We start from the raw sequence: 16,207 nt of genomic DNA, 5'->3' as shown, positions 1-16,207 counted from the left end.
TTTAATATGTTGCTTCTCTACACAGTCATGAAGTGAAGGAAACCGTTCAAATATATTTTTCATTTTTAATAACATTAACCCCCGGATCGAATCGAAATCGTATCGAATCGGATGGGATCTGAGAAATCGGAAAAATTCGATTTTGAAACGTAAAAATCGGAATTGAATCGATTCTTGAAATTTGAATCGAAACCCATGAATGTAGTCAATAATTCTACTGCTATGAATACCGTATTTTCCGGAGTATAAGTCGCACCAGCCAAAAAATGCATAATAGAGAAGAAAAAAACATATACAAGTTGCACTGGAGTATGAAATGCAGTTGCAAGTGTGAAAATAACAAATAATATCACATATAAGTCGCTCCGGAGTATAAGTATCAGTATATAAGTGTAAGTATAAGTCGCACCCCGGCCAAAACTATGAAAAAAGGTGCGAGTTGTAGTCCGGAAAATACGGTAATTTAACATCTCTACCATCGCAATCCACTTTCCTTTTCTTTTTTTGTGAAATGTAATGTGAAGTAAAGATATGCAATGTTATTTTTAGACTGGACCACAGGAACCACTAATGGCACTGGGCTAATATAGATTACTAAATAAATAGATAATAATAAGAAATAGATTACTGTATTTATAGCGATACAGTGAAGTTTTCCATCAAGAAACAAGAACTTTTTTAAATGTGCATTGGCATTGCATTGACATCGATTTCAAAAAGTGTAAAACTCCTCAACTTCATTTGTAAGCCATGTATTTTTATAGTCGAGTAATAAGTGTCTTTCCAAAAGGAGATTAGCATATATATGTGGGCAAATTACCAGAACAAACATCAAGGCTTCATGTAAATATTCAAAAACACCAGAAGCAACGTAAAAGATTAGCAGCTTTTATTTATTGAAAAATAGAGCTGTTATTTCAAAAGGAAGGAAAATGAAAGGAGGTGAATATATTAATATACTGTAAAAACCAGAGAAGAGAAAAGGAAATACTTGGCATAGCGCTACGGCCGAACAAAAAACATTGTAGCTTTAGCTCATCTCATCGGGGGCACTTACTGTAAATTCCTTTTAGCGTGAATTTGGTCGACTTTCTGGCAAAATTCAGCACATTTTTCAATTTACATTCCGAGATAATATCAAAGTCTGACAAATGAAACTTGTTAAACACACATTTCTTTTCGAATAGTTTGGCCACAGGTGCACGATTTAGTGTGACAAAAGCCGCGGCGTTCGTCCCTGGCGTTCGCCGTTCGGTACCGCGAGGTCAAATAGCAGATAACGTTATTTCTTCACATTGTAAGCTTTATAAACAGCGATAAAAAAAAAAAAGAAAAAAAAGAAAAAAAAGAAAATGTACAAGATGTTCTACTACGGTATGTACACAGGATAGTGAAAAATGGCAGCCGCTGACTAAACGATGGCGACAATCATAGGAAAACGGCGTCAACTTCGACGATTAAGACTGCTTATCTATACAAAAGTAGAAAAATAAACAACGTCGCATAACCGATGTTAAAAAATACACTTGGCTACTTTTTCCGTTTCGCTTTCATCTCCGTTTGAAAACATCGCAAAGTCCGTAGGGGCTCGCGCCGCCGCTCACACCTGCGTCGAAACGGTTTTACAGGAAGCGGGGTTTTGTACACGGCAATTACAGCGTTTTTTTACACGGAATGAAAGAAAAAAAAAACAGGCGTCGATCGGAACAAGTTGTGTGAACTTGTAATTATTGACTACGTGTTAAATGATGAAAAAGCCGCGTGCGAAACGGTACAAACGCACACCTGTCTTCTGCTTTTTAGGGAGCGGGGCCAAAGTCCGTTTTCAGGAGTTGTTTACGGGAAAAGTGCAGACTGATTGGTAGGTTTATGTAATTATTGTCTGTTGCTTTTGATTTGTGTAAAAATGTACAAAAATCATACAAAATGTCCACTTTTCCTGCCTTTTTTTGGAACTTTTAATAATATTTCGAGCAACATATCTTCTTCATCTTGATATGTTTAATATCTATTTCAAATCTTGTCACTTCTGCTTCTGACTTTCTCCAACTGGACCTAACGATTACCATGTGTCCTTGTCCCACGCGCTCAACAATATACTTTTTTTTTAACTTCACATTTTCAATATTCAGCAACCGAGAGTGATATTACACGCCAGCTAAAATACCTTTATAGTGTTAGGAGTGTTCATAGTGTCAAGTAAGTGCCAAGATGTAGCCATTTTTCTCAACATATGCAATAAAACCTGCAAGATACTGCATCGTACATACAACTTTTCCCTTATAATAATAATGAACATACAATTGTGCCCAAACCTATTACGATTCATCCAATTCCAAAATGTCTCCTATAAGTCTATAAACAGCATGTAGCAAAAAAAAGGATATCCTCCTTGCAGTTGGTTTCACTTCCGCTTCTCTGTAGTGTACTGTACAAATTGTTATTTTCTTCCCCGACATATAACTTTTAAATCTCGGGGTCTCCTTGTGGATTTCATGTGAGGGCCCATCACAGTTCTTTAACCTTGTGGTCAAAAGCTCTTTGCTTCAAATATCCCGACGGCTTGTTCGAATATCATCTCTGTCTTCACTCTTGAGAGAAGGGTGCATTTCAAATACAAGGTCCTTTTATTATTAATTGAAAGGAGAACTCTCTAAAGAGCTGAATCTCCCTCGCGCGTAAGGCTTTAACGATTACTGCTGATGTCAAGGTACGACTTCTGGAAGCAAGTACGACCTTCTTCAAGTCTTTTTTTAAGGTCTTCAGATACTTCTACGCCTAGTCCGGTCGAACGATGCACTTACACGCGAATTTCATCGTCGTCTTCGTCCATAAAGGTGAACTCTCCATCCTCCCCGTGGCGCGGCGAACTGTACTTTGCGCTATCCGTGTCGTCGTGGATGTACTGGCGCTTGTCATTGCCCACCGATTCGCCGCTAGAGACCGAGCAGCTATCGTCGTCGTGGTCGTCGCGGTCGTCCATGCCGTTCCTGGCTTGGATCTCGTGCGCGTAGTTGTCGATGCTTCTCGGCGGCCGGGTCGGCGCCCTCACCTCGGCGTCGTCGTCGTCGATGTGCGGGATGGAGGACGGCGAGGCTCTGCCGTCGCTGACTTTGTCCTCTTCGAATCCCAAGTCGTCGGCGTCCTCCCACGCCTTTTTCTCCATGACGCCCAAGATGTCGTCGAGCATGGACGGCCCCAGGTCGATGTGGAACGACATCATGGACTCCGCGTGCTTCATCCCGGTCGGCTTGGGCTTGGGCGGCGGCAAATCCGTCAGCTCGCCGAAGTTTCGCTCGTCGAATTCGGCGTCCAGCGTAGCCATGGCCGCCGCGGCTCCGTTCGCCGGCGGTTTTGTTTCGATTTCCGATAGCCTCTTCATCGGACTCGACGAGACGCTTTTTGGCATGCGGTGAGCGCCATTGTGGCCGACGTCCTCGTTCAGATACGGCAGGGAGATGGCGTTTTTGACATACGGAGCCGATCCATTATTGGGTGCCATGTTGTAGTTGTCGGCGCGGTTCACGGATTGGGTACGTTTGCTGCTGCGGAACGTGCGGGACAGAAGGCTGGGTTTGGATGCCGGATAGACTTGTGTCGTCTCTTGCTCCCTCGGCGGTTCCCCCGACCGGGTGCTCAGGAAAGACGTGTCCCCGAACGCATCTCCGCCCCGTCCGACGTGCATAGTGTGCCGGAAATCTCCCATTGGAGCGCTGATCATCTCTGGAGTCAGGTCGATGCGAGACCGCCTTTTCGACTGGGAGTTAGACACCAGCTGCTTGAGAATCGGCATGACTGCAGTCTCCACGGGGGGAAAAACAAGGGAAGTAGTCGGAAAAGAGAGCCTTGGATACGTTGGTATTTGAGTTTTCAGAATAAAAAGAATCCCAGGAGTTTACAGTATACGTCCATAATGTCCACAACGTCGAAGTCAGGAGAAGAGATCTGCGAAAGAGAAGAGAGCAACATTAGAAACTATAACTTCAATCGTCTGTTAGTATCGCTGTGCGTCGATGGCGTCGCACATATTTAAATGTACCTGTCCTCTTGAAGAACCATTCATGTTGGAGAGATAACTCGAGACTGAGTAGGGTGCACGACAATGAGACAATGAGGAGACTCGGGGACGGGCTCAGGAGCTTTATTCTCTGAACATTCTGCTCTGGACTCGTACTTTCATCTTCAAAGCACATGTGATGTCATAAAGCACGTGTGGAGTCCTAATCATGCAAAGGAGGGAGGGAGGGCCCTTGCAAAGCGGAAAGGAAAGGAATGCAGGTGATGTCATAAAGCGCGCGGCCCTCTACTGGATGCGCCACTTACTACAAGTGCATGGAAAACAAAGAAAGTACGGGGCCTTTTGTACAGTACCATCACAAGCTTATGAACTATACTGTGAGCAAAGTCTGCAATTGTGTGTACTGTCCAAGATGAACTGCTATGGAAATAAGGATCACAATCTAAACTTTTTATGTTGCGGTTGACGCAATATCAGGACTTTTTTTTATTAGATAAGATAAGATATTCCTTTATTGTCCACACATGGGGAAACTTCTAAAAAAAAATCTCAATTCACTTAAACATCTTGAAATCGTTTTTGATTTTTTTTTTTTTAAAGGACTTTTGCTGGTAGGCTTTATTAGACGGGACAGGGCTGCACTTTTATTTTTATTTTTTCAGTTAAAAGTAGAAGAAGTAGTATCAAATCAAATCAAATCAATTTATTTTTGTAAGGCCCAAAATCACAACAACAGTTGCCTCTGAGGGCCACAGGGAGAAATGAATCAACAATGTCTGTGGTGGCGATGGAGTCAGACAATGTCTGTGGGTCAGACAATGTCTGTGGAAGTAGAAGAAGTAGTAGTAGTAGAAGTAGTAGAAGAAGTAGTAGTAGTAGTAGTAGTAGTAGTAGTAGTAGTAGTAGTAGTAGTAGTAGTAGTAGTAGTAGTAGTAGTAGTAGTAGTAGTAGTAGTAGTTTACAATTCCAAAGGTATGTGCCAATAGTTATGAAATCAAACAAATCAGAATGATAAAATAATGTAAAAATTTACATATTAATTTGAATTCCAAAATTGTCACGATCATTATTTATTTATCATGCTGGAACCCAATAACAATACCAAACGTTCAAGATTTTCCATCACAAATAAAGCCGTGGATAAAGCATTAGATCAGGCTCTTCATGTTACAGAAGAATCACATTTTTTTCCACAAACATGACTCCCATTGACCATTAATCACTTCTCTCGACACCGTACAATGGTCTAGACTCGCTCCTTCAAACATATTTCAGTCTCGTCTGTTGCCGTGAGCTCTATTGAAATAACATTCTGCTTAGAAGCTAATCATGAGCCATCGCGTTACACAAATTGACACTCCAGATGCTTCTCTGTATTCATTTCACTCACTTCGCACCCTGCAGACTGGGACACTGAAACTTTTTGTCCGCCGTTGCCAATAAGCCCTTGAACCAGTCGAGTGTTTTCTTTTATTCAGCGGCCCGTTACATAATAAGTGAAGAAAAGCTCTCTGGGCTAAAGTTCACAAAGCCTCGAGCCGGCCGATAGGACGAGCCGCAGTTGAGGTTACCGATCCCGTTCCTTCCATTTTTGGGGGCTCTCATTAAAAACTTTAATATGCCGCTTTCGTTTTTTCCCGAGCGGACGATCTCTACTGTGCTTTAGAATGCGTTCGGGCCCCGTCGCTGTTACATAAGCAGCGAGACACGGGACGCCCGCAGTTCACGCAGCGAGGAAAGAAAACGGATAGGGCGGGGGGGGGGGCAGCATTTGCAGCTCGGAGAAGCAGAGACCGTCGACATTGCGTTGGAGCCGCGCAATCGCCGGGAGATAAGATTTCGGTTTGTGTTTCAGCAAATATTTCAACATGTCCAGCTGAATGTCTCACACCACTCGTCACAACCGAGTCTGTTTTGTTTAAAGAGACGGGGGGGTGAGGGGGGGCAGTGCTGGGGAAATGTGGGGGAAATGTGGTTAAAATGGACAGTATTCTCAAAGGTCAGTGCAAAGTCAGCATAAACCTGAGCGGCAAAATAAGGTAAACGATACAGATTTTTTTCTTTTTTAACAGGGTATGGTCTTGGTTGTTACAAAAGAACACGTTTCATAGAATTCAGCTGTTATTGATTTGAAAATAATCTTTTTTCAGATAAGTTGAGATGTTGTTGTTGATGACAAAGCTGTAAATACCAATAATAGGATTACGTGCTGAAATGGTAAAAATATTTTCTTTTAATTTTTTCTCCCTTCTTTTTATCATTATCAAGTTTAAAACAAAAAATATAGAACGCAAACAAAACAGGAGCAGAGAGCTCAATTAAAAATAAAATGACAAATTAAGAGTGGGTCAAACATTTCCAAATTCAGTCCGAATGTTCGTTTTCCCATTTGCAATTAATATTTTCAAACACATTTATTACCTGCCCCATGCTAACGAGCAGTAACCTTTCACTCTGACTTTTCCCGCTCGTCTCCATGACAGTTCCTCATCCCGGAATGTTCCACAGTATGGCATTAAACTTCACGACCTTTCAACTCATTCAATTACAGCTGTATTTATTATCGCTATATTGACCAGTTTCTCTCCATAACGTTTGATATGTTTTATGCCAAACTATGTATTACTTAAGCAAAGCAATAACATCTCCATGGAGACAAGCAGGTGGCCGACGCTCAAAGGAATATCTTATCTTTAATATTAAAAAGCAATAGAAAAATACAAATTACCTATTTCATTACAGCAGAATATTGATTGTTTTCAGTCAGTGATGTTGTGGAAATTGGTCACAAAAAATATAACAGATGGATACAAAAAACACATTTAAATAAATATTTTTTCGGACTATAAGTCGCACTGGAGTATAAGTCGCACCAGCCAAAAAATGCATAATAGAGAAGAAAAAAACACGCACTGGAGTAGGAAATGCGGTTGCAAGTGTGAAAATAACAAATAATATCACATATAAGTCGCACCGGAGTATAAGTATATAAGTATAAATATAAGTATAAGTCGCACCTAGGCCAAAACTATGAAAAAACTATGAAAAAAATACGGAATATATACTGCCAAATGAGCTCATAAGTTAAATTCACAGTTTAATATCCACTTTCAATAATAATAAAAGTCGCCTTGTGCACAGGACCAACAAATAACCAGTTTCAGCAGGATTTCACGCAAGTGTCCTTAAGTCACCCATGACATCATCTCGCTCTTATCATCTACTGGAAGCCACAGTTTAAAACACCCACAAGCCTTGTGTGTTACTGACATGAACAAGGCAGTCAATTGTTGGAACCCGGTTGTGTTTTTTTCTTGTTTTCTAAACCGAGCCAACAATACCCACGCTCCCTTGCCTGCCCGTGAATGAGCCTCCTTCAGTATATTCCGAAAGCAGCAACGTCAGCAGCGAAAACATTTGCACCCCCCCCACCCAACAAGACGCCATTGAATCGGAACGGCGACGGCGGCACTAGAGGGAACAGAGTGCGGATTTGAGAGACCGTGAGTGGGTCTACGAGAACTGCATAATGCGCATGACGAGGGCATTGTTCAGCGCCGGGCTACTTCATTCAAGAGATTTTTCACGAGATAGGGCTGGAGTGCTGCGAGTGAATCTGCGCCGTAATTATATAGTCGCCGGAGTAGTCTATCGACGACGATGAGTGACGTGATGGAGTCGTTTTCGCCTTGTCTGTGGTCATAGGGTTATTGACAGAAATGATCGTCACCGTAGCTCAACATTCTCGCACAATTATTTAACAAAGCAGAAGAAATGTGCTGAAATGTGCCTGTAAATGTCTTGGTTGAGGTTCAAGTACATCTCAAAAAAGGGAATTAATGACATGTTTCTGTCTTTTCTGAGGAATTTTTCATAGTTTCACGATATACGAAGATATACTCCATCCATCCATCCATCCATCTTCTGCCGCTTTATCCGGGGCCGGGTCGCGGGGGCAGCAGTCTGAGCAGGGACTCCCAGACTTCCCTCTCCCCAGACACTTCCTCTAACTCCTCCGGGGGGATCCCGAGGCGTTCCCAGGCCAGCCGAGAGACATAGTCTCTCCAGCGTGTCCTGGGTCTTCCCCGGGGCCTCTTCCCGGTGGGACATGCCTGAAACACCTCCCGAGGGAGGCGCCCAGGAGGCATCCGGAACAGATGCCCGAGCCACCTCAGCTGGCTCCTCTCGACGTGGAGGAGCAGCGGCTCTACTCCGAGCTCCCCCCGTGTGGCCGAGCTCCTCACCTTATCTCTAAGGGAGCGCCCAGCCACACGGCGGAGGAAACTCATTTCGACCGCTTGTATCCGCGATCTTGTTCTTTCGGTCACTACCCAAAGCTCATGACCATAGGTGAGGGTAGGAACGTAGACCGACCGGTAAATAGAGAGCTTTGCCTTTCGGCTCAGCTCCCTCTTTACCACAACGGTCCGATGCAGCGACTGCATCACTGCAGCCGCTGCACCGATCCGCCTGTCGATCTCACGCTCCATCCTTCCCTCACTCGTGAACAAGACCCCGAGATACTTGAACTCCTCCACTTGGGGCAAGGACACCCCACCCACCTGGAGAGGGCAAGCCACCTTTTTCCGGTCGAGAACCATGGCCTCGGATTTGGAGGTGCTGATTCTCATCCCAGCCGCTTCACACTCGGCTGCAAACCGTCCCAGTGCATGTTGCAGGTCCGGGTTTGATGGAGCCATCAGGACAACATCGTCTGCAAACAGCAGAGATGAGATCCTGTGGTCCCCAAACCGGACCCCCTCCGACCCCTGACTGCGCCTAGAAATTCTGTCCATAAAAATTATGAACAGAACCGGTGACACAGGGCAGCCCTGGCGGAGTCCAACATGCACTGGGAACAGGTCTGACTTACTGCCGGCAATGCGAACACAGCTCCTGCTCCGGTCATACAGGGACCGGACAGCCCTGAGCAAAGGGCCCCGGACCCCGTACTCCCGGAGCACCCCCCAAAGGACACCCCGAGGGACACGGTCAAAAGCCTTCTCCAGATCCACAAAGCACATGTGGACTGGTTGGGCAAACTCCCATGAACCCTCGAGCACCCGATGGAGGGTATAGAGCTGGTCCAGTGTTCCACGACCGGGACGAAAACCACTCTGCTCCTCCTGAATCCGAGGTTCGACTATCGGTCGGATTCTCCTCTCCAGTACCTTGGAATAGACCTTACCCGGGAGGCTGAGGAGTGTGATCCCTCTGTAGTTGGAACACACCCTCCGGTCCCCCTTCTTGAACAGAGGGACCACCACCCCGGTCTGCCAGTCCAGAGGCACGGTCCCCGAACGCCACGCGATGTTGCAGAGACGTGTCAACCAAGACAGTCCTACAACATCCAGATACTTTAGGTACTCAGGGCGGATCTCATCCACCCCCGGAGCCCTGCCACCGAGGAGTTTGCGGACAACCTCAGTGACTTCAGCTTGGGTGATGGATGAGCCAGCCTCCGAGTCCCCGGTCTCTACTTCCTCTTCAGAAGACGTGACTGAGGGATTAAGGAGATCCTCAAAGTATTCCTTCCACCGTCCGACGACATCCCCAGTCGAGGTCAGCAGGCCTCCACCCGCACCTTAAACGGTGTTTGTGAGACACTGCTTCCCCTTCCTGAGGCGCCGGACGGTTTGCCAGAATTTCTTTGGTGCCGACCGATAGTCCTCCTCCATGGCCTCCCCGAACTCCTCCCAGGCCCGGGTTTTTGCCTCTGCGACAGCACGAGCCGCGGCTCGCTTGGCCTGCCGATACCCGTCGATGACCTCCGGAGACCTACAAGCCAGAGTGGCCTGATAGGCCTCCTTCTTTAGTCTGACGGCATCCCTTACTTCCGGTGTCCACCCCGGGTTCGGGGGTTGCCGCCACGACAGGCACCGGAGACCTTGCGACCACAGCTCCGAGCAGCCGCATCAACAATGGAGGCGGAGAACATGGTCCACTCGGACTCAATGTCCCCAGCCTCCCCCGGGACATGGGAGAAGCTCTCCCGGAGGTGCGAGTTGAATACCCTACTGACAGAGGGCTCCACTAGACGTTCCCAACAGACCCTCACAATGCGCTTGGGTCTGCCAAGTCTGTCCGGCTTCCTCCTCCGCCAGCGGATCCAACTCACCACCAGGTGGTGATCGGTTGACAACTCTGCCCCTCTCTTCACCCGAGTGTCCAAGACACGCGGCCGGAGGTCTGATGACACGACAACTAAGTCGATCATTGACCTCCGGCCTAGGGTGTCCTGGTGCCACGTGCACTGATGGACACCCTTGTGCTTGAACATGGTGTTCGTTATGGACAATCCGTGGCTAGCACAGAAGTCCAATAACTGAACACCGCTCGGGTTCAGATCGGGGAAGCCGTTCTTCCCGATCACCCCTCTCCAGGTGTCACTGTCATTGCCCACGTGGGCGTTGAAGTCCCCCAGTAGAACAACGGAGTCCCCGGTCGGTGCACTGTCCAGTACCCCTCCCAAGGACTCCAAGAAGGCCGGGTACTCTGCACTGCTGTTCGGCCCGTAGGCCGCCACAACAGTGAGAGACCTGTACCCCACCCGAAGGCGGAGGGACGCGACCCTCTCGTTCACCGGGGTAAACTCCAACACGTGGCGGCTGAGCTGAGGGGCTATCAGCAAGCCCACACCAGCCCGCCGCCTCTCCCCGCGGGCAACACCAGAGAAGTGGAGCGTCCAGCCCCTCTCGAGGAGATGGGTTCCAGAGCCCAAACTGTGCGTGGAGGTGAGGCCGACTATATCTAGTCGGTATCGCTCAACCTCCCGCACAAGCTCAGGCTCTTTCCCCCCCAGCGAGGTGACATTCCATGTCCCCAGAGTTAGTCTCTGTGTCTGGAGATCTGGTCGCCGAGGCCCCTGCCGTCGACTGCCGCCCAGATCTCTCTGCACCGGCCCCTTATGGATCCTCCTGCGGGTGGTGGGCCCACGGGAGGGCGGCCCCACGTCGCTCTTTCGGGCTGTGCCCGGCCGGGCCCCGTGGGGTAAGACCCGGCCACCAGGCGCTCGCCATGGAGCACCCATCCCAGGCCTGGCTCCAGGATGGGGCCCCGGTGACGCCGATCCGGGCGACGTGAACTGCCTTGATTGTGTCGTCGTCATAAGAGGCTTCTGAACCGATCTTTGTCTGACCCGTCACCTAGGACCTGTTTGCCTTGGGAGACCCTACCAGGGGCATGAAGCCCCCGACAACATAGCTCCCGGGATCATTCGGGCACTCAAACCCCTCCACCACGTTAAGGTGTCGGTTCAAGGAGGAGACGAAGATATACTCAATATCTTAATTCAACATATTTCCAAAACGATATATTATGAGATATTATCGATTTGTACATACATCTCAAGCTATGCAACAAAATATAGTGCCATAAATCCCTTTCTTTTTGGCTGTGATTGTGTTAATCCTGGTTGTCATGACTACACTGGCTACTGCGCAAGAACGAGAACACGTTACCTAATTAATTTGATGTCCAATGATTTTAATTGGGCTAATAATTGTAAGGTTTAAGTCAACGTTCAAAACTGTGGTGATTTTAAATTTGTGATAATCTGATTGATGAAAAACGTTTGTGTAATTTGAGTTGAATTTTTTTTTTTTTTTTTTTAATAAATAGGTCCAACAACACTGGGTGCAAATCATTTTAATCATGATCATTTTAACAGTATTGACTTAATTACCATAGTAAAAAGTTATGAAATCATCTGTAAGATGTAAGAAGAAAGGACAAACACAGATAATAATAATAATTGTATCTATGCACCAAGGACATAATTTACCTTTGAGATCCGTGACCTATAGCAAAAGCCATCATTTTCTGTCAGTGATTTGATGAATTCGTCGCTCGCATCCTTCCTCACTTCTTTATCTATTTCCTTTCCTACATTTTCCAGATTCTTTCACGATTCCCTTTGCATCCGACATTTGTATTCCACCTCACTTGCTGGATACAAAATGTCAAACGTACAAACGATAGCTTTTTAAATCACTCATGGCAAATAAACAACAACAAACAAAAGGGCTGACAAACAGACAAAACACTGTATGTAACCAGCTTGCAACCGAATCATTGCATTGTTGCATCGAAAGCCGTTTAGGCTGCGACAACATTGCCAATTTATAAGATTATAGCTTAAAACAAACAACGAAATGCCAAGCGAGGCCCAGAGAGCAGATCGGCAGTCGTTAGATTAACATAGAATCACCATTAGCGGAATCCTTTATTACTTAATGCCTTGTGAAACCGCCAATTAGTCTGTGCCGCACAAAGCTCACTGACTGTATGACTGACCGCTGAAGAAAGACCCCCAATGGATACACTGCCCCCTGTTGGAAAACGCTTTGTGGTTCTCTATGGCAACACGAGCGGCGCGTCGACCAAACCAAGGTTCCCCGAGCTGGAGAGAGAGAGGCATATTTTCCTTCTCTTTGCCGTACGGAACTTCAGAGGAGACGGATTAATCCTTCGCGGAGGCCACGAGCAGGGGGTCCGACCAACGCTACAGTTACAGGGAATGCGTTTCAAGTCGTTGTCCCCGGAGGACAGTCGAACTTACTAAAAAGACGGTGTCGCTCCGTGCTCGAATATCAATAAGTTATTTGGGGTCGTTGGGTGTTTCTGATGAGGTCTAGTTTTAAAAGGACCCTCCCCAAGGATCATCACATCTCCAATATTGTGGGCATGACTAAGGATGAAGGACCGCCCCCGCAGGCAAAACCCCCCTCAAACGCATAACTCGCTTTTCAATGGACTTTTTTGAAACAGAAAGGCAACGTCAAGGGCATTGCTGTTTCGGAATACAACAGCTAAACACTCTGGATTGACGGTAAAGCATGTTTAGCATATAAAGTGTCCCGTGATGCGAGCGTTTGGACTCGGCAACGGCGAAAACTAAAGCGGAGACGTCGAGGTTTTGCGTGGGAGACTTTCGAGAAGCAACGTTTCAAGATTAGCGTGCGATTGTGCGACTGTGGAGTAGAACTTAAGCTTGTGTGGCGATGATAGTTGTTGCACGGCACAGAGGGGGTCAAGGGTCAAGCTGAAGGAGGGGTCAGCGCTGTCGAAGTCAATGCCATCAATCTACATACAATATCTAAATAATTGTTAAACATTTGTGAAATACATATGCCAGTTTTGAAAATGAGTCACTAGGGATGTCAAGATTAAACCGGTTAATCGATAATTGTGATTATTCAGGTTGCAATATAATCATAAGAACTAAAAACTAAATAATCATGACTATTTTAGAAGCAAAATTATGTAAATTCTATTAAATTAAACCCCAAAAAGTACACCCAAATGTATAGCTATCACAATAACTTTACTTTTGCAGTCAGAAAGTTTGATTTCTAAGCTGGTCAAGTAGTAATGGAACAGTGATGTATTAGAAGTAAAGAAAATCAAGGATTTTGCTTTTATTTGACAATAATCGTAACAGTAAAATGTGATATTGTGACGTCCATATTAGTCACAAAGATATCATTTTGTTTACCTTTTTACATCATTAACAGTATTTGTACTGCACTAGGACAGTTTCAGATTAGAATAAATTGAAAGCATTCGACGAGGCTTTTGTAAAAGAACTCTTCCATTCAATCCATTGGCGTTTCATGCACCGGTTTTGTTCCTTCAGCCCAGTGGAGTAAACCAGCATGAAAAGGACATGGTTCCAGAAGTGCATCTATTAAATATGAATGTAGAGAACTGCATACACCCAGTTTTGTCCTGGTTGAGTGCTGGCTTAGTTCTGATCTAGTCTTGCTGGTTTAAACCTAGATTTGTCATGGTTAACTACTGGTTTATTTGGTGTAATCCTCATATAGAATGACTTAAGTCTCTTTGAATTAATGTGAATATGACAAAACTGAATAACTTTAAAGTGTCCCGATATTGTTAGTCAGACGATATTTTGTCAATCCAACAGAAATGTGTCAAGACATCTTTTTAAACATGCAAGTTGAGGTTTATTCATCAGACAAATGGGCAAAGTCTGTAACATTAATCAGAAAAGTGCAGAAATCTCAGTTTATATTAAGATTAAAACTTGATTTTTGTTCAAATTTTGCATTTTTGTCCTATAAAAAAAAAAAAAAAAAGAGTAATTGAACTTTTGCACATCTTCAAAACAACATTCATAGTATTATCTAGACTTGGATAATCTTGCCCACTTCTACACTGAAAACATATTAACTTTTGGCTAATTTAATTCAATTTGTTGTTGTTAATAGTACTTTGCAAGTCCGTTATCCCTCATGCTTTTTGTTAAATCAACCGAAAATATAATCAACGGGGTTATCTTTGGCTATTCTCCCGGCCTTGATCCTTCTTTCTGCAGCCGAGATCTGAAATAGCAACAGGACTCAGACGCTTCAGACAGAGAGAGTGCTGAAAGGGCCATAAATGATTCAGCGCCAGCAGCAGTGACATCACCAGCTCGCTCCGAAGGCTCCCAGACACTCGCCGGTGTAATCCGCCGCTTCGCTCGCTCGCACAGGCGACGCGGGGCTGAACCGGCTCCGGCTGTGGCCCGGGCAACACCGACGGGCGTGCTCTAAACAGCATTTGAATATTTTAACAGGAAGAGAGGAGATTATCATTTATTAATGCCGTGCGGGAGACTCCCAGCTGTGTCAGGTAAACGGTGGTTTCTGAAAAGATGGGAAGCAGTAGGAGCGATGGCTTTGTGAGTCCACTTCCTCCTGTAAAGTCCAGCACTTGTTCTTAGCTTGAAAAATGTAATACCGACGCTAAAAATAACTTGACACACTTCTGATGGTTTCTAATGGTTGCAAGGACTTCTTCAATGGTTTGTATGGGATGATTTAGCAAACTGTATCGTAACGTGACGAAGATACCAATATTGTTTACCGTATTTTCCAGACAATGGGACGCACCTTTTTTCATAGTTTTGCCCGGGGTGTGACTTATACTTATATTTATACTTATACTCCGGAGCGACTTATATGTGATATTACCGTATTTTCCGGACAATAAGTTGCACCTTTTTTCATAGTTATGCCCGGGGTGTGACTTATACTTATATTTATACTTATATACTTATATGTGATATTACTGTATTTTCCAGACAAGAAGTTGCACCTTTTATCATAGTTTTGCCCGGGGTGCGACTTATACTTATATTTATACATATACTTTTACTCCGGAGCGACTTATTTGTGATATTACCGTATTTTCCGGACAATAAGTTGCACCTTTTTTCATAGTTTTCCCTGGGGTGCGACTTATACTTATATTTATACTTATACTTATACTCCGGAGCGACTTATATGTGATATTATTTGTTATTTTCATACTTGCAACCGCATTTCATACTCCAGTGTGACTTAAATATGTTTTTTTTCGTCTCTATTATGCATTTTTTGGCTGGTGCGACTTATACTCCAGTGCAACTTATAGTCCGGAAAATACGGTATTTGTTATTTTCACACTGTAATAACGATTGTGAACTTATTGTATTTGCTCGTCCTTTACTAAGTTCAACATTTTTTGATCTCACACATAGTTCCCCCTAAATATTGCCGATTATTTCTATGTTTTCTTATTTGAATCATATTAATGTCCAGAATGATCTTGTAAAACATACTTAAGGACGTAAATGTACTACAACTCGTTTTGTTTTTAATTCATATAGTACTTTATGTATTTATTCAATGTTTTCTTGATTCTGAAAACATTCGGAGACAGAGGTCTATTGCTCTAAAGTAGTTGGAAAATAAATAACAGTCAGAGAAACTAACAAGCTCAATAGCTGCAAAACAAACTGGCGTGAAGTTTTGGCTCAAATCGCACCAGAAATGCAATAAAGAAAGACAAAAGAACCACAAAAATGCACCTTAGGCACAACATCTCACGCATTAACATAACCCTGTGGCTTAACCTTGAAATAAGGACAATCTCCTCCATTGTTAAAGTCCATAACAATAGAACCACGCAGCCCCATCGCCAGCGCCATTGATGTGATAATGAGTATACAAGTTAGCCTAGCCTCGGTAACATTTCATAATCAATTAATCAATGGGGGCGGCGTAAGAATAGAATATAAGGGGGACAAAGAGGAGGACAAACCTAATTTGGCCCAGCGGGATGAGGCCCATAACCTCCAGCCCAAACACGGGATTCTCACGGGGGGGAAGGGAGACCAACGACACCGCTCAGTTAAGACTA

The 16,207-nt window shown here is 44.8% G+C and overlaps 1 protein-coding gene across 1 annotated transcript in view; it reads right to left on the bottom strand.

The window, feature by feature from the left end:
• Positions 1-872: 872 nt before the first annotated feature.
• cdc42ep4b (CDC42 effector protein (Rho GTPase binding) 4b) overlaps positions 873-16,207 on the bottom strand; it is a 38,304-nt gene continuing 22,969 nt past the window's right edge. The window contains exon 2 of the mRNA XM_072455707.1: positions 873-3,945. Coding sequence (XP_072311808.1) covers positions 2,801-3,793 — 993 coding nt within the window. The 5' untranslated portion in view covers positions 3,794-3,945 and the 3' untranslated portion in view covers positions 873-2,800. The remainder of the gene's footprint in view (positions 3,946-16,207) is intronic.

This window comes from Eucyclogobius newberryi, unplaced genomic scaffold (genome assembly GCF_026437365.1).
Source record: "Eucyclogobius newberryi isolate DKJ021-1_F unplaced genomic scaffold, fEucNew1.0.hap1 SCAF_20, whole genome shotgun sequence".
NCBI classification, from domain to species: domain Eukaryota; kingdom Metazoa; phylum Chordata; class Actinopteri; order Gobiiformes; family Gobiidae; genus Eucyclogobius; species Eucyclogobius newberryi.
The sequence above is the reverse complement of the archived record's forward strand: the minus strand, read 5'-3'. Positions and strand labels throughout refer to the sequence as shown.